This window comes from Periplaneta americana, chromosome 16, assembly GCF_040183065.1.
Source record: "Periplaneta americana isolate PAMFEO1 chromosome 16, P.americana_PAMFEO1_priV1, whole genome shotgun sequence".
Taxonomy (NCBI): Eukaryota; Metazoa; Arthropoda; class Insecta; order Blattodea; family Blattidae; genus Periplaneta; species Periplaneta americana.
The window spans coordinates 8766566-8791654 of record NC_091132.1 but is presented as its reverse complement, the minus strand read 5'-3'; the positions used below and the strand labels follow the sequence as shown (position 1 = coordinate 8791654).

The 25089-nt window shown below is 36.6% G+C and overlaps 1 protein-coding gene across 12 annotated transcripts in view; it reads right to left on the bottom strand.

The window, feature by feature from the left end:
* Positions 1 to 8692: 8692 nt before the first annotated feature.
* LOC138716307 (uncharacterized) overlaps positions 8693 to 25089 on the bottom strand; it is a 113466-nt gene continuing 97069 nt past the window's right edge. For 6 of the 12 annotated variants that reach the window (XM_069849244.1, XM_069849250.1, XM_069849248.1 and 3 more), the window contains 3 exons: positions 23846 to 24093; positions 19041 to 19275; positions 8695 to 12605 (listed from right to left, as the gene is read on the bottom strand). In XM_069849244.1, the coding sequence (XP_069705345.1) occupies positions 12561 to 12605; positions 19041 to 19275; positions 23846 to 24093 (528 nt within the window). In that variant the 3' untranslated portion in view covers positions 8695 to 12560. Of the gene's footprint in view, positions 12606 to 19040; positions 19276 to 23845; positions 24094 to 25089 lie in introns of all 12 variants that reach the window. The other 6 variants (XM_069849245.1, XM_069849252.1, XM_069849253.1 and 3 more) reach the window with 5 other exon arrangements.

The window sequence follows — 25089 nt, the reverse complement described above, 5'->3', positions numbered from 1 at the left end:
ACAATAAAATGTCATTATTATCTTCGTCTTTCCATCTACTGAATTGAGTTGTTAATAAAAATAATACCGTATCTTTTGCTGGAAATATGAAATAATTTATAACAATTATAAATAAATTATTTACGCATGCCCACTTAAAACCACCAATAATAAGCTTTATAACGTATTAAATAAATATTTTTCGCTGGGAAAATAAATACACGCTTCCAACAGTAAAGAAAAAACACACCAGTCACGCTGCCAACTTTCACCAGTTATAGCTTTTGACGCCAGATGAGTTGCCTTGAACAGGTAGCAAATTTCTCACTTGTGTGAAATTTCTATTTTAAGTGGTCCGCAGTGTTGTATATGGTGATGTCATGATGCCATAGCAACAGAGAGTGGAAGGCATTCTCGTGTCTAACTCGGCTCGGTATTAATTGTTGTATTGCAACAATAGTACCATCTACCAACAGCGAGTACAACTAATAGCATGTTGGCCATGCAGCCTTACTGCTCACTGACGTTAAGGTTTACATATTACACAAACTAGGTTTTATATTATTTAAGAAAAATTAATGTATTACTTTTTTTTTTTTCTATTTTTCTTTCCCGAAATAGTTGGTGAAGTGCTACCAATACTAAATAGGTCTACTCTGAACTTGGCTATGAATATACACAGATGGTTCATCGAACTTAAACTCAACAGTCAAATCTACTTTGAAGAAAATGTTGGAAAAATTCTTTCAAACATGGAAGGTGCTATGCCAGATTGTCATTTTATACAAGATGGGGCACCATGCCACCAAGCTGCAGATACAATTATCTGCTTTCAAACCAACTGTCCAAGCTTCATTCCTCCAAATTTATGACCACTGTGTAGTCCGGATTTAAATCCTATGGACTACTTTGTATTTTTTATTTTACTTGGTTATTTAACGACGCTGTATCAACTAAGAGGTTATTTAGCGTCGATGGGATTGGTGATAGCGAGATGATATTGGCGAGATGAGGTCGAGGATTCGCCATAGACTACCTGACATTTACCTTATGGTTGGGGAAAACCTCGGAAAAACCCAACCAGGTAATCAGCCCGAACGGGAATCGAAACTGCACCTGAACGCAACTCCGGATTGGCAGGCAAGCGCCTTAGCCGACTGAGCTAAGCCGGTGGCTACTACTTTGTATGGAGTCAGTTAGACAAGAGGGTGTATGAACACGAGGACATTGGCAACATCTTGCATACGTGATTGCTGGCTCCAGCTTTCCCAGAGACAGATCGCCTCTGCTATGCAGAAGTGGAGAACACAGTTACAGAAAGCTGTGGAGTATGAGGGTGGTCATATTGAGCCCTATAATTAATTTTTTTTCCATAAAAAATCATTACTCCATATTATGTCATATAATATGTTAATTAAACATTGTTCTCGGAAACTCGGTTTTTTTGCAATGTTTTGTTTTGCACCCTATAAATTGAACGGAAAAGAAAGTAGAAATATGAATAAAATATTTTTTAAATCTAGAAAGTTTGTTCTTTTCATTAGATAGAGAATATTTTTAAAATATTTGAATTTTGTACCATTTTCTTGATCCACTATGTACATTAAAATACAGAGTGCCCATAAAGTCCCTATATATTTCACAGAAAGTGTAAGTGTGAATCATTTCTGTTGTAGATCAAGTGAGGACACATCTAAATGTTTACAGTTGTTGAACGAATCACAGTGGTGGAATGCCATTTAGGTGGCAAAAGATATGCTGAACTCCAGAAGGTATTTCAGAAAAAGTACCACAAAGAAGTGCCTACGAGACTTGCTGTTCAGCAGATTGTGAACAAATTCAGTCATACAGGATCTTTAGGTGATGAGAAGTGCAGTAGACGACCTGTGGTCAGTCCACAACGGGTACAGAGTCCACTGTGTGGGAAGTGCTGCATTACGCTCTTAAGAAGGCTTACCATATCCAGATGCTTCACAGGCCGAAGGATGAGGACTGTGCTGCATACCAAGACATGTTTCGTGATCTGCGTCAAGCTGTAACCAAGGAGGATCTGATGGATCATGTGCTGTTCAGTAGCATTTCATCTGTGCGGCATCGTTAATCGACACAATTGTCGGATCTGGGCAGATGAGCAACCCAATTAAGTCACTGACTGGCAAAGAAATTCTGCTGAAGTTGATGTCTGGCTTGGTCTCATGAAGGACAGTATTTTTGGCCCTTTCATGTTTGCTGAGTGAGTGTTGGTTGAGTGTAAGAGAAGGCCCTACAGCTCTAACTCTGCCATTATTATTATTATAACTGAGGGAAGCTACTCAGATATGCTAACACAGTCCCTGGAGCCACAGTTGCAGCAGGATGTGTCCCTCACTCAGTGGAACACAACCCCCTCGTCCTCAGCCGCAAACAGTGCTGTGTGTGTGTGTCTAATGCCTACCAACTTCACTTGCATGATTCGGGTTGCGGATACTGGTAGGACTGTGACCCATTTTCAAGTTGCACACCACTTCGACGGGCCACTTTATGCATTTTGCATCTGATAACACTATTAAAGTTAGTTACAATTGTTACCATAACAGATAAATTCTGTAAGACCAGAAATTAACCTTTATGTAGACTATGCTATTAAAGTTGTTATTGATACTCTTTTATCTATACTAATAATAAATCTGTAGCCGAAATTTTTCTGGTGATTTTCGATTTTCCAAAAATAATTGGTCCTAACATATATAATTAACCACCCTGAAACCGAAAATCGCTTTTTTGAAATTTTTGTTTGTATGTCTGTCTGCCTGTATGTTTGTTACCTTTTCACACGATAATGGCTGAACGGATTTCGATGAAAATTGGAATATAAATTAAGTTCGTTGTAACTTAGATTTTAGGCTATATGGCATTCAAAATACATTAATTAAAAGGGGGGTTATAAGGGGGCCTGAATTAAATAAATCGAAATATCTCGCTTATTATTGATTTTTGTGAAAAATGTTACATAACAAAAGTTTCTTTGAAAATAATTTTCGATAAGTTTTATTCCTTGAAAAATTTTGATAGGACTGATATTTAATGAGATAAATGAGTTTTAAAATTAAAATAACAGCCATCTAAGGCTGTGTAATGAATTAAAAAACAAATTACTTCGTCTATAAGGGGCCTTGGACAGCACCAATCGAAAGCTATGAAAGATAGCCTACAGAGAATGTTTCTGTGTTTGTATGAAGTAATATCGGAAGCTAAATTAACCGATTTTTATAATTAATTATTATTTCCCCACTGGAAAGAGTAGTTTCTCTAGATGGACATAATGCTATAATGTTAGTACAGTAACTTCTGATATAATATAATATAATATGTAATATTATATAATATAATTTAAGTTATTTGAAGGGTTCAGTACCATAGTGGGCCAAGCGCCATTTACTGAATACGTAGAAAACAAGGGTTAAAATTAAGTTATTACCATAATTCAATGGAAACCTATAACAAGTAAAATAAAATATACACATTAAATCTAAATGATGTCAATCTTCATTAAATTATGGTTGCATGTAATAAAAATTAAGAAACATGTTAAAGGAATTGTCATTGCACGAAATGAGTGTCTCTGGAACAAAATGATCGCATTTTAATTATTTGGATGCAACTTAAATTAAGTAACATATTAAACGATTTATCCTTCTATCAAACACGAATGTTCCCTGGATCAAATGTCCTATTTTAATTATGTAATTACCAGACATCGGATTCTAGGGCAAATGCCTATTTTGTTTCTTTAGGAGAAAAGTAAAAATAATTATTAATATTTGTGTTTCATGGAAATTGAAAGGTATTCAAAGAGTTTTATAGTGCCCTAAAATGCCCTAAAACAGTTATTAGAGCCTAATTTGTTAATATTCGCCTAAAAATGCCTAATTCACTGTAAAGTTTCGCATTTTACTCTTACTTTTTATAATTTATACATGCATTCACTGCGAAATTTAAGGCATTTAAAAAGTGGAAAGTTTGCTTCACACCGGCCATGAAACCATTGATAAAGGAAACAAAATGTTTTGAATCTCACGACACTCGCAATAGATTTCACCGAATTTAACATGTTTGGAGGCATAAATGCCGACAAAGAACCAACCTTAGTTTTGAAGCAGGCAACAATCACAACATGTGCTGCTACCGATTCAGAGATATACTATACTATAAAAATGACTGTTTTCGGTCTGAAACCGATTAGCTGTACTGCCCTTCAGAGTGTCATAAAATCACAATTTTTGGAGAAAGAGTGTTTTTGAAATATTTATGAAAAATCGTAAAACTGCGAATTAGTAGGGTAAACCGTTATAAAATATTTAAAAGAATGGCCCTCATAGTGTTAACACTACCAGGAAATGCAACAATAAGTGGAACTTTGTATTTTTGTCCAATTGAATCTCGATAACAACGGTTCATTTGAATGCTCGTTAACAGTTGCTCTTTCCCTCACCTTATTTGTGTTGAGAAGTTTTGAGCGGTAGGACGTTTTCCTGTGAAGTTTAACGCGATAATGCCGAAAAATATAAGTGCAAAATCTACATTGATCCGGCAATGGCTAACAGAATATTCAGAATTCACTTATGATGGAAAAATAATATTCTGCAAGATTTGTAGCAAACAGGTATGTAACAATAGTTGAAATATATAAATTCTATTAATTTTAATGAGTAGGCCTATAATATTTATACATTGACTGAGCTATCCTGAGGTATAATTCTTTTTAAGACCACTACACTTTAACCTTTTAAATTCCGATAGTTAAAGTATTTGCAGGTCATTAAAATTTTGATTGTTCGAACCCACTAACTTTGTGATAGAAATACGGCAATACAACAATTATGATTTTATTTTAATTCAGTTTACTTTACATTTTTAGATTTCGCAAGAAAAGAAGTGCCACCTAAAGCAGCATGTGCAAGGAGCGGCTCATAAGGCTAAAGCTCAGCAGAAAAATCAACTGCAACAAACTTTACTAACACAGCCTACTTCATCCAATCTCAGCAGCAATTTCTATGCTGATTTAACCAGAGCGTTTGTTGCTGCTAACATTCCCTGGAATGCAATTTAAAATCCGGTTTTAAGACAGTTTTTACAAAAATACTGCAAACAAAAAATCCCATCTGAGTCGACCCTAAGAAAAAATTACTTAGACAGAATATACAATGAAACTTTAGCTTCCATTCGGGAGGATATAGGTGATTCTTACATATGGGTCTCTGTGGATGAAACCTCAGATCCTATGAATAGGTATATAGCAAATATGGTAGTAGGAAAACTTAGTCCTGATGGACCTTCGATTCCACACCTCGTATGTGTTAAGGAACTTTCGAAAGTGAATAGCCAAGCCATTGCTTGTTTTGTAAATAAAGGCCTACAGTCTTTATACTCAAGTAATATAGACGATTCTAAAGTTCTGTTGTTTTGTACTGATGCTGACTCATACATGGTTGCTGCAGCTCCACTTCTTAAAACATTTTATCCTAACCTCACGCATGTAACCTGTCTAGCACATGGCCTTCACAGGGTTTCTGAAACAATCCGGAATGAATTTCCTCTTGTTAATTCGTTTATTTCTAACACAAAAAAATGTTTTTGTAAAGCCCCATCCAGGATTTCAATATTCAGAGAGAACTTTCCAGATATCCCACTTCCACCTCAGCCGGTTGTTACACGATGGGGAACCTGGATTCAGTCAGTGGTGTATTATTCTAAGTATTTTAAAGAAGTGGTCACAGTTATTGATAAATTACCTGAAACTGATAGTGCAGCGTGTGTGAAAGCAGTGAAAGATTGTCTGAATGACTCACGAGTGAAAAACGATATTGCCTACATAACATCAAACTTTTCTTTCATACCTGCAAGCATTGAACAATTAGAACGTGAAAAACAATCTCTTTGTAGCCAAATAGCAATAGTAAAGGAAGCTCAAGTGAACATACATTCTGCTTTGGGCGAAACTGGGAAAAAAGTTAAAAATAAGTGGGACAACGTATTAAATAAGAATGTAGGATTTTCATTGTTGGAAAAAGTATCAAGAGTGATATCGGGGGGAAAGTGTAAATGTTCCAGTAAGTATTGATGTTTCTATTGTACCTAATTTAAAATTTGCGTCTCTCACATCAGTTTCGGTTGAAAGAAGTTTTTCTGCTTTCAATATGATTCTCAGTGACAAAAGGCAAAGGTTAACTGTGGAGAATTTAGAAAAAATTCTGGTGGTGTACTGTGCAGATAATTATAATAAAGTCTGAGCATGGAACTGAACTTCAATAACTTAAAATGAGTAATCTTGATATCAATAATCATTATTTCATTAGTTTCAATATATTAAATTTATGCAGCTCTGTTTATAAATATAATATAGTATTCTTTTTTAATGTTTAAACATACTTTTTTGTGCGTATTTTAGTGTATAACTAAAAATTTCAGTGAAAGAAATAAGTATGATACCTTGATGTGCCTAAAATGCCTATTTTCATTAAAATAGAGCCTAATTTTACAAATTTTGAGCTTATTTTAGGCGCCTAAAACTGCAATTTTTAGTGCCTAAAAATCCGATGTCTAGTAATTACTTTATATTTATTTCTAACGGGTGCAGCGGAGCGCACGGGTACGGCTAGTTAGCAATATTAGTTTCCTTTACTTATAGAGAAAACTGTACATTGTACATAATATGAACTAATACTAGATAATACGTTTATGGAAGAGAAGAGTGGTAATTTCACTTGTAATTTTTTAATAAGGAGCAATGGCGGCCCATAATTATAAAAAGTGGTGAGACCCTAAACTGTACGAGTAAATTTTTATTTTCATGGAATTTCAAACTGTATAAAGAACAAATATTAATTTCATCCACTGTAAGTATTATTTGATTAAACTTACAATTTTAAGTGTCTCTGCATCATAATCCACAGTTGATTCCCAATTTACCACGCAAATTGTCTGTAGCTGCATTTAGATTGGCAACAGGCCATGATTGTTTGGCCAAACACCTGCATAGAATTGGAATATATCAGTCCCCTAACTGCCCATTGTGCAACTCAAATCAAGAAATGTATTCGGAACACCTCAAAATCTGTGCGTCAGTGGCTGACCAGTATTGGAGTGCAAGAGGTGAAATGACTTTATTGTCAAACACCTGGCATTAGAAAACAACAACAATTTTAAGTGTAATTATTTATATTAACTTGTTTGCTACATTCCCTTTAACATCTGTTAAGTCCATTGTAAGTAAATTTTGCTTATGCTTTCTTGCTGTTCACTAGTGACTGATGCTCTTCTTTGTTGCATGGATCTGTTCCGGGGGATTCCCTGAGCTCGGTTTCAATTGATGAGCACTTGGTAGTTGGGAAATACAACAAGGCGCAGCAGTGGAAGGCTACGTAGATACATCTTGCAGAAATGAATCAATGCTTTCTTACACTCTGATGGCTCGAAAATTTCGGCACTTTTTGGAGGTCGCTGCAAGGTTCAGCATATGAAAAGAATGAAGTCGCACTCATCATTAAATGACACTATGCATATTAATAAACGTGACATCGTGTGAGAAGCTCACAAAATACATCTAGATAGTATAGCACTTAGGGCTTTAGCACTGCCATTTAAAACCTATAAAAATTAAAGATACAGCTTATATGATGGGTCACGTTTATGAATTTAGTAAGCTTAGAAAAACAACAGAGCATCTCCTCATTGTAGTCTTCCTTCAAACTATCTAATGTTTGATAGTCTTCATTTTTCGTTATTTTTAGATTGTTGTTTACGATCAAGTAACCACGCGACCACAAGGTCTTCCCTAGAAATCTCGCCCCTCCCCCCCCCCCCCCAAGCAAAAACTGAATTGAAGCCCCTGTTTCTGAGGAATGATTTCTATGTCAAAAATAAATTATACATATGGCACAACTGTTTAAATCATATTAAATTAGCGTATGTAATTAAGCACATAATTATGTGATATCACTCTTTCAATCTAAAATTAATGCACTGAATTGCTAACTAAAGGTAAAATAACAATTTGTGTATGTCCCTGTAATATTATGGCATACAGTAACTAAACTTATCTACACAAAATAATAATTAATAGAATACAGTATTTTGGGTTTCCTGCCTACATTATTACTTCACATTGTCCAAAGCCACTGAATGCTTAAGATGAGTCCACAATGAAGTTGATAAACAATGTTAATTAACTTTGTTCACAAAACTTCTTTATCGTTTTGTCCACACCAGATTCGCATATTGAAGTTAAAATATGGGTCTCAGGAACAGACGGCGTACACAGAATTTTGTCAAAATTGTTTACAATTTATATGATCAGTATTTAAAATTTGTGTACCAGTATTATTATTATTATTATTATTATTATTATTATTATTATTATTATCATCATTATCATTATCAGTATTATTATTATTATTATTATTATTATTATTATTATTATTATTGTGTTACAATATATTTATTAATATTATACTATGTTCTAATAGAACATATTCATGAATATCTTTATAAAATCTTTGAAACGTAATTTTTTTCACAGCCAACCTATTTTTAACAAATTTTAACTTCCGTTTAATTTTATATAATAAAAAATGCTTGTGTAATTATGACACTTGCACAATAATCATATATATTTAGTCAACAGTTATTTGTATACGACACCCAATTGATTAATAATGTTCACGAAAACACGCCAGTGTGAACTAGCCAAGCAGTGATAGAGTTTGGAATGAATTCGAATGACTTCGAGAACATAAATAGTTGACATAAGTTGAGTGCATACCAATACTGAATGAAGCAGCAGGCTTTCTTTCATGTAGTCATAAACTTCACTTGCGGAGCGCCATCTGGAGGCCCTGAAATATTTATCCGTTTGGTAGAAAATAGACATCAGCGCTGAGGTTTTTCTGTCTTCCAAACCATTTAATCTAGTTTATAAGAAACATATATTTTTTTATTGCAACAATGATCAATTTCCATTACTTATACTAATGGTAAGGAATCATAATTATACATTAAAAGTGGGAAAATATACAAGCATATATGATCTTAAAAACCAGAATATATGCACTAGAATAAATAATAAAATACATATGCACTATTAAAAATGAAAAACTGATTTCATTTTTTTAAACATTTCACTTTCATTTACAGTTTGCATAATTAATATGAGTACCTATTTATAAAATTTTATATCTCTTATACTTTTAAAATTTACATTAAATTCGAGTAAACAACTACATTATGTATTTATAAATAAGGAATAATGCCATTCTATTGTACATAAGAAATTTCAAGATCTATAAATCGGAGTTGCATTAAATAATAATAAAAAAGAGGGTCTACAACTTGACAATTTTGTAAGCACAATTGATTTGACAGCTAATTCAAATTGTTATGACGGGAATTGCGCTATCCAGGAGAGAGTTGTGACAATTTTCCATTGTTACGTTTTAAACGTTTATTGGTAAAAATGTAATATAATATATATTTAAGGTTCTAAAGGACATACATAGGATGATTAACATCTTGAAGTAATTATGTCAATATACCGGTATATATTTTCTCCATTATTCAGTTCATTCACATCATTTTCATTTTTTAACTGGGTAATGACACAAAGAGCAAAGCATTTAGGTTGAATAATACTATCTTCATACAAGTGTAATTATGGAACTTTGTGAAGCTAATGCTTTCTTGCATGCATTTCGTTAATCTAAGCCCACTGTTGTAAAAGTGTTTCTTTTCCCATTCATAATTGTAATGCAGAATCTCTTAAAAAAGCATTTGCGTACTATAATGCTGATTGTAAAGTGAAATGTTATATTGTATATAATTAGGAAATTTGGAAATTTTCACTGCATTGATGTATGTTTAGTGTACAATTAGTATAGTGTATCAATAACAAAACTTGTATGACGACTACAATTATTGTGCAGTACGTCTGGCAACACAGATTGAAAGTGACAATGTGTTTCGAGTAACCCTACAAAACTGAAAAGAAAGTCGCCAACATAACACAATGTTTACATCGATACATTATTGACGAGGCTTTTTCGATAATAGCGCACACATCTGCAAGAATGCAGCCTCAGTAATGGAATGCTAGAGGTGACGATAGTAATAAAACAATTTATAACTCTGAACACTATGATGAAAGGAAAATTTTAAAGGGCCAAATACCATATGTAATACACTTTTTTCTTTTTCCAGAATATGTGATACTATCCTCTTATTTCTGAAATAGGCTATTAGCCAAAAATGGGGACTTAATAGGCATATAAAACTTACACGGGAGCTTTTAAATTACAGTACCTAACATGGATTTTTTAATTAAGTTCCGTAACTTTTGTATACAGAAATAAAATAGACAAAAAGGGCAATTTCAGAGCTGTAGAAATAAGAAATTAAGGCCTACCATTTATAGATAATTTCTAAAATGAGCTCAACTGTTCCACTACGCATAAAGCAACTGTATATTTATACTGTATAAGATAAAAACCTGCAAAATCGCAAGACTTCATACAGGAGTTCTAATAAAATATTCTTTGATGTTCCAGTTTCTTCTTGGGGGAATTTGGTTGCTGAAAAAATGCATTAAAATTATTAAAATGAAGATATATGAGAACAGATAGTCAGAGATACACAGGAATCCTAGTCCTGATGTTGATAGTGACGGTAATAAGACAGTTACTGTTATCTTACCAAGAAAGTCACATATATCTTCTTTTACATTTCTCGTTGTCAGTTCATTAAGGCATTCCATGTCTTCCCTTGACAAATGCTTCCAAACACAAACATGTGGCTTCTGTATTGGTTCGTCAGGCTTGAATGGACTGTATTCTGCACGTGTAGCAGCAAAGCCATCTCGGTCAGTGCATTTGAGTACAGGGACAGATGTGAAGGCAGGGAGCTGTGTTAAAGAGCCTCTACCACATGGAAGTTCACGGAGGCAGTGATTTCCAAGTTGCTCAAGCGAGAACGATTTTATTGTCCTTTCTTCCTTCATTTCCGAGTATAAAGGACGTTTCTTCTGTATGCTTACATTTGAACGCATTTGTTTGCTATATTGATTTTCCATTTAAGAAATTTAAAACATCTCAATGAAAAGAGTAAATAAATTTTAGTTTCCATGAAGATAAACTAAGACATTGTTAGCGTCCTGTTACATTGTTAGCCGTCTTTTATCGTGATTTATTAGAACCGTGTTTTGCGCCACATTATCAGAAACATGTTTTAGCGTCACATTATCAGAGCCATGTTTTAGCATGACGTTATCAGATACATGTTTAGCGTGATGTTATTAGAGACATGTTTCAGCATCATGTTATCATGCATGTCGTGAAATCTTTTCTTAGCGAAAATCTCGAACTCGAAAGTCTCTAAATGATCATGACAGTGTTTTTTGTTTGTTTGTTTTTTTTTTCCAAAATGGTATAGTAAAAACTTATATGTTCTAGTTCGGAATTGTTTCGATATGTTCAAAAGTAATTGGGATAGATAATATGACTATTGTAATATTTATAATGAATATTGTGACAGAGCTGGGATACGATCTCACGACCGGCAGAAGGATTACAAGATCGGCTGTAGTCCGGCGCAAGTGCGCTCGCATCTGCTTCCTGTGGCATGTGCTGTGGTGTAGAAAGGAGGGGGGAGAGGAGAGAGAGTGACAGCAGCAGAGAGGGGAGATATCCAGATTATTCGAGAATGCCATCCTGACCGCGAACTTTCTCGTAACTATGGTTTGGTTATATAAGAAGAGACGCAAGTTAGTAGGAGCAGTGTTGTTAAAGTCAGTGGAGAGCAAGCCAGCCAGTCTCTTGTAGCAGTGAAGCCAGGTTCGAGGCCGGAGTTCTACTTGAGTTGTGTCCATAACTGTGGAGCCGGAAGTCCTGAGTTCGAGTGCAGTGAACCGCAGTTGGGGGACCTGAGTTCGAAGTTCAGTGGACTGTCTCTGAAGGTCTGGGGTTCGAGATACTGTGAACTCGAGTGACTGAGCTAGAAGAACTTACTAGCCGAGGCAAACGAACTGAGAACTGACAGTTCTGATTTGTAAATAGTGCTTTGTGAACATTAGTTAAAATTAACAGTTCATTGTTGTTCTCAATAATCCAAGTAAATTATCATTGTCGTCTGTGGAGTGCAAATCCTACTGTTGACGAGAGCGTTTAAGGTAAATTGTAGAAAGGAATTATTGTTGAAATAATAAAATTACATTGTTGTTTTGTAAATAAAGTTACAATATTATAGTTCAAAATATTACTAGAATATTGCTAGCTAGAAGTGGAAAATGTAAATCAGTGTAGTCCGAGACAGTGCATAATAATATAATTCACAAATGATTCTCATGATTTGACATGACGAATATAAACATTTTTGTAAGTTTACGTGTTACACAAATATTACTGCAATTATGTTTTCAGGTCCACAGAAACACAAATTATTGTTATTGTGCGAAAACAATCTGAACTTGAATTACAGAAAATTTTCTAGGATATCTTCAGAGCAACTGCAGTCTTTTCCTCTTTTCATGAATTTTGATCCTGAGTCGTCGTATCCTGTTACTGCATAGGCCACACATAAGACTGTAGCTGATGCTCCCAGAACTGAAACAGTAAGAAAGCACTTCTTATATTATTTAGTCTGTAAGGTACTTACATTTCCTTTTCCACTACTTTCTTACTTTCGTAATCTAAAGTGTAACATGAAATTTATTAATGTTCTAGACAGGAGTTGCTTTCTTTTCAATTCTCAATCCGAAGTTTATTATTATTATTGTTGTACACTCGCTCTATTGTCCAGCCAACTCAAGAGGGAAACCTGATGTGAACAAATGCATGTGATGTGATGCCTTATGAATAGAGATGGTAGATTTGAGTAACTTAAAATTTAAAAATTATCATTTTAAAAATCAATTAGCATTTTATAACACTTTTAATATTAGAAATTAGCATTTTGTAGTGTTTTGGATTGGAATGTTTTTTATGGAAAGATTGGTGGTAGAAATTCAATGTCGTCAATGTATTGTTGTTGTTTTCTAATGCCAGGCATTTGACAATAAAGTCATTTGACCTCTTGCACTCCAATATTTTTCAAAGATATTATCATGGTCAGCCACTGAAGCACAGATTTTGAGGTGTTCCGAATCCATTTCTTGGTTTGAGTTGCACAATGGGCAGTTAGGGGACTGATATATTCCAATTCTATGCAGGTGTTTGGCCAAACAATCATGGCCTGTTGCCAATCTAAATGCAGCTACAGACGATTTTCGTGGTAAATCGGGAATTAACTGTGGATTTTGATGCAGAGAGTTCCATTTTTTCCCTTGGGATTGTGTTATCAAATTTTGTTTGTTGAAGTCTAAGTATGTAGATTTAATAAATCTCTTCACAGAGTAATACGTAGATTTAGTAACAGGTCTGTAAGTAGCAGTGCTGCCCTTCTTTGCTAATGCATCCGCATTCTCGTTTCCCAGGATTCCACAATGGGATGCTATCCATTGGAATACAATTCTTTTATTGAGTGATATTAATTGAGAGAGCATTTTAGTTATTTCTGCTGTTTGAGATGAAGGTGTGTGTTTAGAGACTATTGATAGAATAGCTGCTTTGGAGTCTGACAATATAACTGCATTCTTAAATTTATTGATGTGGCATAGAAGATTCCTGAGACTTTCACTGATTGCAATGATTTCTTCATCAAAACTTGTTGTTCCATACCCAATGTTGTCGTCAATGTGTTAACAGGTGCATTTTCTAGATTTCTCAGTTGAAATTCTTCAAAATAAGAAATAAGTAAAAGAACATATAAAAGCACAATGAAATTGTGAACATTAAGAAACATGCCCAAAGATGTGGTGTGATTTTATCCCGACTCATCTTGTTACTCAATCACAATCACACAATACCATATACAACTTGTTTGTCAGTGAACACTGAACCTAAAGAGATCGCATAGGCAGTCAGTAATCTACCACCAGCACCAGATTAGTTGAAAATTCGAGATAATGGTATAGATAACAAGATAGATGGTATCAGGTAGGTTACATTCGTGTGCTACTCATACTGTAAAAGCTAACATGCAGGGTTGACCGAATTATTAAAAAAAAATGTAAGAGTCTGTATGAGGTGGGACCTTTAAATAGATTCTGATTTTTTACAGAAACACAAATGTCTGATAAAATGTAATTTTTTTTTCGTATTTCAAAGAAACACGTACGTACATTTCGCATCTTGTACTCAATTTCATTACCGTGGATCAAAATACTACAGTAATATACTTATTTTGAAAACATTTGGGCACATTTATTGTGATTGCGAAAGTCTACCATCTCTTGTGATAACTTATACCGCAAGTATTAATGTGTGTCATGCTGTAGATGTTAAACACTTGTTAGTGCACTACCAAAAATAGTGACCATGGATTATCCGAAACGGCCTCTTTGGTTCGGATAAATGGGGTCCTATTGTAATATATTTTGAATAAAAAGACAGCATTTCTGCAGCACTCTGAAGGGAAGTCACTATGTAAAAATGTAAAGGTAAAGGTATCCCCGTAATATGCCATGAAGGCATTTGGGGGGCATGGAGGTAGAGCCCCATGCTTTCCATGACCTCGGCACTAGAATGAGGTGGTATGGTCGGCACCACGCTCTGACCGCCTTTTACCCCCGGGAAAGACCTGGTACTCAATTTTATAGGAGGCTGAGTGAACCTCGGGGCTGTTCTGAAAGTTTGGCAACGAGAAAAAAATCCTGTCACCACCTGGGATCGAACCCCGGACCTTCCAGTCCGTAGCCAGCTGCTCTACCAACTGAGCTACCCGGCCGAGTCACTATGTATACTGTAATAAATAAAGAGCTGCCATGAACCAATCATGCTCCTTGAGCGTAGAGTGATACAAACTGCATTGTTTCTTCCTAAAGCTGAAACGATTATAAGTAGCAGGAATCAGTCTTTGTTGTGAAAACGGCTGAGGAGTAAGACGAGAAGACTGTGACGTCCACAGTTTCTTTATACTTCGTACAACACTGGTAAGAAAATACCGATTGGCTTGGTTTGACTTTTCAAGGGCTGGACCCAGGAAGAACCCTCGAACTTGACTTACTTGGTCCATTGCGCGCCCTTTAGTGCGATAATTGTCCAAGTCCAACAGTGGGCCTGAGTGAACTCGTGTATTAGATGCTGACAGGTAGACCATACTACCCCAGTCATGCCTGAGCCAGGTCCCATCCTCCCTGGTCCTTGATAAGCCTCAGGGTCCTAAGCTATATCACCATCGGAAGTCCATACTATCCCCATGACTTCAGCTCAGCTGTTTTTAACTATTGTAGATGATAGATGAAATGAGGGGAAAGTAGAGAGTGTTGGTGGGATGATAGAGGGAAACGGGAGTACCCCAACATTAGACAGAATACACAAAAGCAATTATTGGCTGCTGAAATGGATTTTTGGTGGATATCAGCGAGAAAATCAAGAAGGAAAAAACTAGAAATCAAGGAATTATAAAAATCATGAAGTTAGTAAAGAATTATGCAAATCTAGTCTTTCAGGTGAAGCTCCCTGTAAAGCAGATTTGAATAATTTCAAGGGAAAAATTGTTCCGGGGCCGGGTATCGATCCCGGGACCTCTGGTTGAACGTACCAGCGCTCTCCCAACTGAGCTACCTGGGAACTCCACCCGACACCGTCTCAACCTTTCCCTTTATATCCACACAACTCGCATGGGCTGACGAAATGCCACAGACCCACATCGAGTGCACACAAATTCTGTGTGACTTGGAATTGTGGTTTTCTGTTAAAGTACATAGTGACGTATATATTATGCAAATCTAGTCTTTCAGGTCCTGTAAAGCAGATTTGAACAATTTTTGTCTTGAAATTATTCAAATCTGCTTTACAGGGGAGCTTCATCTGAAAGACTAGATTTGCATAATATATATGTCACTGTGTACGTTAACAGAGAACCACAATTCCAAGTCACACAGAGTTTGTGCGCACTCGATGTGGGTCTCTGGCGTTTCGTCAGCCCATGCGAGTTGTGTGGATATAAAGGGAAAGGTTGAGACGGTGTCGGGTGGAGTTCCCAGGTAGCTCAGTTAGGAGAGCGCTGGTACATTCAACCAGAGGTCCCGGGATCGATACCCGGCCCCGGAACAATTTTTCCCTTGAAATTATTAGTAACGAATGTTACTAAAGTAATTGAAGAAAGAAGGTTAAAATGGTTTGGACACGTGAAGAGGATGAGAAATGGAATACTGAAAATGATGGTGGAGTGGACTGTGGAAGGAAGGAGAAGCAGAGGAAATCCAAGAGAACAATGGATGGATGGCGTCAGAAAGAGTATGACTACAAGAAATCTTGCTTGATTCGGATTCCGCATATTGCAGATAGATGGCAGGACTGTGCCTCATTTTATAGAGTCCCTCGATATTATTGAAGGTAAGAGTTGAGACAATAAGCATACTCCTTCTGTATATTATTTTAATGTACCGAAGTACATATGATATTTCCATGCAGATATTCTGCGTTATCATACAATGAAAAAGTAATGGAATGGAGAAAAATTCTCTCCGGCGCCGGGATTTGAACCCGGGTTTTCAGCTCTACGTGCTGATGCTTTATCCACTAAGCCACACCGGATACCACCCCGGCGTCGGACAGAATTGTCTCTGATTAAGTTCCAACTCTTGGGTTCCCTTTAGTGGCCGCCCTCTGCACTACGTCATAGATGTCTATGAACATAGGACCGAAGTCCACACATGTGCTGAGGTGCACTCGTTATGAGTGACTGCATGGAAATATCATATGTACTTCGGTACATTAAAATAATGTATATGATATGCGTAAATCACTTCGTGATTTAAGATGGCGCTTATTCCGTTGGATTCCGGCCAACTAGTCACTCATAACGAGTGCACCTCAGCACATGTGTGGATTTCGGTCCTATGTTCATAGACATCTATGACGTAGTGCAGAGGGCGGCCACTAGAGGGAACCCAAGAGTTGGAACTTAATCAGAGACAATTCTGTCCGACGCCGGGGTGGTATCCAGTGTGGCTTAGTGGATAAAGCATCAGCACGTAGAGCTGAAAACCCGGGTTCAAATCCTGGCGCCAGAGAGAATTTTTCTCCGTTCCATTACTCTTTCATCGTATACTCCTTCTGATTGGTTGGATCCAACCATGACTTCCATTAACATATAATTAATAAATCTAGATGATTACGTACTCAAAAATAAGTTGCAAGTTGCACACCACTTTGGCGGGCCACGTTATGCGTGATGTGTGTCTGTGAAGAGTTATGTCGTGTACTAGGGTGAGTGTAAGTGTAGTGTAGGGAATGGGTGAGGATGGTGATGAAGGGAGGAAGGGAAACCTGGTGCTGGCATATAACCTACTCCTGTCGAATAGCACCAAGGGGGCTGCCAGGTTTAATGTCCCCATCTGATGGATGAATCACTATCAACAGTGACATGTGCCTTTTCTTCATATGCACTGCAGAGAGATTTGGAATTTAACCCAGGCATATTGGTGCACAATTTAGTGATTAGAAGTTGTGCACTGCCATCTCTCCTAGTCCAGAGGTAGAAATTTTACATGAGAATTTCTGATCCCACCAGGAAGCGAACCCGGGCTGGCTAGTCTGTAGGCAGACACGCTACCGCAGAACTAACTCGGCGGACTGTGCTAAAAAAGTTGTTGTTGTTTTCTAATGCCAGGCGTTTGACAATAAAGTCATTTGACCTCTTGCACTCCAATATTTTTCAAAGATATTATCATGACTAGCCACTGAAGCACAGATTTTGTGCTAAAAAAGTAAAAATGCCCAAAAAACTACAAAAATGCTATTTAAAAAAAAAGTCTTACAGACAAGCACCGGTCTGGCAAGTTTGTTCCATATTGGTTTTAGAAGTGGAGGGAAGAAGATTGTACCTAATTTCGTGGAAACGAAGTTTGTTTGGAAAAGTCCAACATAGCATAAAAGGGATAGTAGGTTAGGCGAGAGCTTACAAATAAGTTTTCACGTCAGTGCACCCCCTGTTATGCAAAACGAAATCGACCAATCAGTATTCAGTCTCATTCACTGGTAGAATTTGAGTCTTCAGTTCAGTAGCACTCATTGCCAGCACCAGTTCTTTGTACATAAACTCCACCTAAAATGGAATATTTACTAAAATTAAAATTATCAATAAATCGTTAATTTTATATAAACTCCTAAAAGTCCTAAATCTCTTTTTTTTTAGCACCTAGAAATGCGTTCTTTACGTTATCTGAGGATGAGACATGGCTCTGCATCGGATTCACGATTGCCACCCAGGCATCTTGTAGGACTTGAACAATCACCGCAAAAACAGGGTGCACGATGAACCTAAGTGCAAGCATCTGTTCCGAGTCCAGTCCTCGAAAACCAAAGTCAAAGGGATGGAGCAAACGGAGTGTTATGCGTATCCTCCATATCGCAATGTCTGGCCATGAAATATCATATACTACAACATGAGCTGCTGTCAGGAAGACAAAACGAGGATAGCAATGGCAAAGGAAGCGTTTAATAGAAAAAGAAGCATCTTCTGCGGACCTCTGGATAAAGAACTAAGGAAGAGAGTAGTGAAGTGCTTTGTGTGGAGTGTGGCATTGAATGGAGCAGAAACATGGACATTACGACGAAGTGAAGAGAAACGACTAAAAGCATCTGAAATGTGGATACAGAGAAGAATGGAGTGTGTGAAATGAACAGATACTGAAGGATATACTGGAAGAAATGATGAATGGGAGAAAAGTTAGGCTCAGAAGAAGATATCAGATAATAGATGACATTAAGATATATGGACCATATGCAGAGACTATGAGGAAGGCGTAAAAAAGGGAAGATAGGAGAATGCTGAGTTTGCAGCACTCTATACATGAATGAATTCTTTTCGCTGTATCTTTAAGTTTGAAGATGGAGCAGGAACCATTTTGTATCAAAAATAGTGCACAAGTTGATATTTGAAGCTGACAGCTACTAGCCGCTCTGTACTTTGGTTAAACCGTTTAGACTTACGTTGCATCGTGTAACGTACGAAGCAGCATCTGAAGCCCTCACTGGCACCTCATCCAGCTGCTCTTCTTCCACCGTGGTCTCCTGTTCCCACACTACCGCCTTGCTCCTCGAGTGTAGGCTGCTCACACTGCTGGACTTGGATGTCAGCTCCGACTCTCTGCGTTTACTTTCCTCGAGTGACTTCTTTAAAATAGAAATATCCTGACGCAACTTAATGACCAATTCAATTCGTATCCTGCAAAAAGTTCCAACGGATTAATACAGTACGTTTCAGAATTCAATACACAAACTAGGAGGTGTAGTTGGAGGCCAAGGCAAATCGTTTTTTTAGGGAATGTGGGATAGGCTATGAGACGACCACGTTGTTAGCACAGTGCTTAAAAGTAAGAACCAATACTTGCGCGAGCACTGTGGCAGCCATCAGTCAGTTGGTAAGCTTATATCTGCATCAGCGGTTAGTCATCTTCCTACTACCGCGCTTGAATGAAGAGATTTACCTCAACTTTCTCCAGGAAACACTTTCTTTCTTGCTTGAGGGTATGGTCTTGCATTGGTGCATTAGTTTTCGTCATTTTCTGAATGCTGCCTCTCTGGTCATAGACTGGTCATTCTGGATCGGTTGTTGGCCACCAAGAACAATAGATCTTACCTGCTGGATTTCTTTTTGTGGGGCCATTGGGAAATTTTTTTTTCACAAAGCCGTCAGCGACGAGAAGGGTCTCAGTTACAGTCACTGCAGCAGCACAAACAATTCGTGGTATTCCAGGGATGGTAGAAATCCATAGTGTACCGCTGTGAGTTTTGCAGGTGAGTGGAGGATATTTTTAACAGTAATTCTTGTAATTTAATAAACAATAAAATTCTAGTGTTTCCCTTACCAGTCTTTTTTTTTACTATGAAAATACAATTTCATTATCATGTAGTGAGATAATGAAGAATTGTCAGCTCCATGTTGTCTGAAAAAAAATTTGCTTCAGCTTCCAAACTACTGCTACCAGTTTCTTTACTTGATTGCAAGGCACTCTGTACATATTATAACATATTAATAATTTGGCTTTATAAAGCAACGACTTCTGGCTCAAATTCCACCACAAACCACTTGGTGCACTGTCATGGTACAGGTCATTTACTTAGGCCTATATGCTTGTTCACCATAACGACTTAGTTTAATGTCAAACAGTATGGGATCCGCCTGAGTAGCTCTGTTGGCAGAGCGCTGGCTTATGACGACTTTGGTCCCGAGTTCAAATTCCGGTGATGCTGGTGGCATTCTAATTATGACAGACAAAGCCAACATTGTAGTAAGAGTTTTTCTCGGGTTCTATTGTTGTTGTTGTTGTTATTTAATGCCGGGCTTTGGCAACGAAGCCATTAGCGTTCTTGCTCTCCAATATTTCTCTTCTCGGGTTCTATCATTTCTACCAACACTCTACTCCTAGCTTCCCACCACAAAGTGATATACGCTCACAGCATACCCTACTATCAAACATCTCTCTACTCTGCCTCTTCGGCCCAATCCTGTAATTCTTTGTCACAAGACGTCAGCAGTAGTCGGGGTCTAAAAGTTTGAAAATCTTTGTTGCTGAGAAATAGTGTTACTGTAAAAAACTAGTCTCTTGTGAAATAAAAGTTGTAAATTATAACTTCCTCAAATTTTATTTATTATTCCCTGCTTATATTTCTATATTTATTTTACATAAAATTCTCCGGCTTGTTTAATTTGATATAGTCTTCATTACATATGGAATATTATTCATAACATCTTACATTTTAATCTTACAAAAAAAAAAAGTTTTATACAAAAGCTGTTGGAGATAAACCACACAACATGATGCCAGCGTTCGAAAAAAGTTAGTTATTCAGGCACAATGCGTGTCAGTAAACTTTATTTTTTTTTTAATGGACCCTGTTTTAATATTTAGCCTACATATTTCGAATCTCCACTAAATTTTAAGAGCGAATGCGTAGAAATTTTTATCCATTCACCCGTTTCATGTCTTTTAACTATTTATTAAACTTGTTTCATGGTCTTCAAACTTAAGACAAATAAAAAGGTTGTAAAACACTACGTCTACTTGTATTGATTAGGTCATTGTGGAAGGTGAAAGAATGCATGTAACGTTATGATGTATCTGGCTAGATTTGCCTTGGCCTAAGGATGTAGCCTCCATTCTGATTCTGAATCACGTAGTTTGGAGTTAGGCTTAAAGGACAATCGAACATTCAGAGAGATATCAGGCGTGTATAAATGATATATGTCTACGAAGTACGACATGACATCTCAGCTGTTCTAATTGATCCCAACAATGAACGAAAAGCAGACAGACTGATTCATCTGATTCTCATTCCCTCTTTGAAATTTTTTTTTTATTTTATTGGGTTATTTTACGACGCTGTATCAACATCTAGGTTATTTAGCATCTGAATGATTTGAAGGTGATAATGCAGGTGAAATGAGTCCGGAGTCCAGCACCAAAAGTTACCCAGCATTTGTTCGTATTGGGTTGAGGGAAAACCCCGGAAAAAACCTTGCCCCGACCGGGATTCGAACCCGGGTCACCTGGTTTCACAGCCAGACGCGCTGACCGTTACTCCACAGGTGTGGACCCCTCTTTGAATCTGTTCTAACAAAAACATGTTATCTTTGTTAGGAAACAGGGAGGGAAAACTTCGTAGGTAATATAATTTAAAAAGATGGTAGGGGATTGGTAGAACCCCTATAATTTCGTGGAAGGTTTGTTTTGGTGGTTGTGTATATAAAATAAATTGATCATTATCGGTATGCATGTTCTATAATAAAAGTTATTTTATTTCTATACTTTTTACTATGTTGCAGGTTGCAGCAGCCTGGTGCCGCTAAAGAGCAATGGTATATTGCGGGTTGCATCAAAAAGTTCCCGTGAGGCGAGACTTGTGGCCACAAGCATCTAAAGGCATGGCTATGACCTTAACTTGTAAGCTGGAGGGGGTATCGATTTGCTATATCTCCATGCTAAACTAGGCTAGCCTTGTAGCCTACCGTCACAATAATACATCGTGCTATATTGGTGTTCTATGAATGGGCTGTGTTGTTGAGCGTTAGTTTAATCAAAAGTGCATGCTTGTGTGTGTTACATATTAATTTTGTGTAAAATGATTCATACTGAGAGAACATTGAAGTCATTATTTATTTGTAGAATTGAATGAGACGCTGTATTAGTTAGACATATGAAACAGAATGTTCTTACAAAGATAGGAGATCGACACCACATTTACATATTAAAATAGCGGATGGAGGAAGACAAAATAGAAATTTTCAATTTTCGTGATATAAGAAATATCCTTGGCTAACAAGGTGCTCTGAGACAAATAAGTTATATTGTTAGATCTGTACTCTGTTTGGGGATGAAAATGAGTGGTCATCATCTTCTTGTGGGATCTGTGTCACAAAAAATATTTGGATAGAAAAGCCGAGAAACATCTGCTGTATAAAAAGATATAAGGTAAGCAGATTTTTTCAGTCTATTTACACCTGAGCCTCGCCAATGAGGCGAAACAAGAGAAAAGTAAAGAGAAATTTCAACATTATTTCAGTATTTGCTACGCAACGAATCAGAATGTATTCACAACGATTAATTGTTGTTGACATTGTTGTTAACTAATGCTGAATTCTTGGCAATAAAGCCTTAAACTCTCTTGCTGTCCGATATTTCTCGCACACAAAATGATTAATTGTAATTAAATACCAAAATAGCTTTAAAATACTTACGATGAAAGAGTATTAGAACGGAGAAAAATTCTCTCCGGCGCCAGGACTTGAACCCGGGTTTTCAGCTCTACGTGCTGATGCTTTATCCACTAAGCCACACCGGATACAACCCCGGCATCGAACAGAATTGTCTCTGATTGAGTTCCAACTCTTGGATTCCCTCTAGTGGCCGCCCTCTGCACTACGTCATAGATGTCTATGAACATAGGACCGAAGTCCACACATGTGCTGAGGTGCACTCATTATGATATGCGTAAATCACGAATTGATTTAAGACAGCGCTTATTCCGTCGGATCCCGGCCAACTAGTCACTCATAACAAGTGTTATGAGACGCTGTATTAGTTAGACATATGAAACAGAATGTTCTTACAAAGATAGGAGATCGACACCACATTTACATATTAAAATAGCGGATGGAGGAAGACAAAATAGAAATTTTCAATTTTCGTGATATAAGAAATATCCTTGGCTAACAAGGTGCTCTGAGACAAATAAGTTATATTGTTAGATCTGTACTCTGTTTGGGGATGAAAATGAGTGGTCATCATCTTCTTGTGGGATCTGTGTCACAAAAAATATTTGGATAGAAAAGCCGAGAAACATCTGCTGTATAAAAAGATATAAGGTAAGCAGATTTTTTCAGTCTATTTACACCTGAGCCTCGCCAATGAGAAACATACAGGCCTAAGTAGGCCTAGATTTTTCTGAAGAGAGAAGACTAATTATTTATTTTGGTTCCAAATAACTTCAAATCCCTGAATTGCAGTTCCAGAACCTGCATTGTTCAATTTATGGTTTCAATCAACATTGTATCCCAATTATTATTAATTTTATTTTTTTATAATTCTTAAAGTGTGAAGGATGCAAATTTGCAGAATGATTTTCTCCTTCTTTTATTCTTTTTTTTAGCACACAGGTTTAAGTAGACTGTGGAAAAAGTAAAAAAAAAAAAAGTTTATGGAAAATCATAGAAACTGGAAATGAATATTTTGGAACCTGACGCCTCATTTGGAAGTAGTAATGTTCTACAAGAATGTACCTGCAATATTACATACTTTTCATTCTCCTCGAGCTTCTGAATCGTGGCCTCCTTCTCCTCCAGAAGCTTCCCCAGGTTTTTGCTGTTTTCGCGCTGTTCTTGCAGCCAGACGCTCAGTCTCTTCGCCACGTTGCAGGGTTGCACGCACATCTCGTTGTGACTAAGCGTGACTTTCGAGAGTTCCTCCTCCAGCGACAGCAGAGAATCCATCCTACACTGGTAATCGTGTAGGAGCTGTTCGAACGAGTCGTCCATTTTAGACAGCTACACATTAAATAATTATGTTACATAGTTTGCATGCAGACAAGCCATTATGACATTCACTTCACATTTCACTTCTCCCCTCTTTTACTAACAAATATTTCCGTATCTTAACGGATATACACGTTTCCAGAACCAATAAACCAGTTTGTCACTAACTTTTTCCACCCTAGAACCCTTGTTTTTGGTACAAGGATAATTCGTTTAACATATTTCTAAATTGGTCTTGAATATTATATTCTTTAATAAATCACTTCAAACAATTGTGAACATAGCTTGGATTATGCACAGAGATAATTTTTTGTGTTATCTACTTCATTATGCATTACTGTTTATGTAAATAAAGAGAAGTGACAATTAACATGGATCATAAACATTATTTTAAGAAATACAGGAAACAAATCTGGATAATCTTCATCGTTCTTAATAATCTTAGTACAGAAAATAACAACAAAATTGGTATAAAATAGAAAAATTACATACCGGTAAGCGTATAATGAATAGTAAGTAGAACATGTAAGCAATAAAAAAATGTGTACTGGTACCTTGCGGATGTTATTATTTCGTACATAATATAAATCAGTACGAAGGTCATCTCTTCGTTTATGGGTTTTTCTTGTTGGTGTTTTGGTGGTAGTAGCAAATGTTTTTTTATTTAATGACGCTTGCAACTGCAGAGTTATTTAATGTGGATGAGAAATGACCAACGAATTTAGCCTGAAGCCTTCTATCACCGTTACTTTCCTCTCGGAGAAAAGTGTATAAACAATTAATTAATGTTAATTGTGAGTAAAGTGCAATGCAATCAAAGAGTCTATTTGGATAGCCTCAGCATGCGTCCCTTTTATTAGGTATATACTGATGTGGACATTCCATCAGACTTATAATGTGATGCTTATAAGAGCTGTTGTTATTAGAGAATTTCAAACACTCCGAATTTTAAGAGATTAAAACCAATATTTCAATAGTAAGTTTGTTCTAGAACAAAATATTATAGTT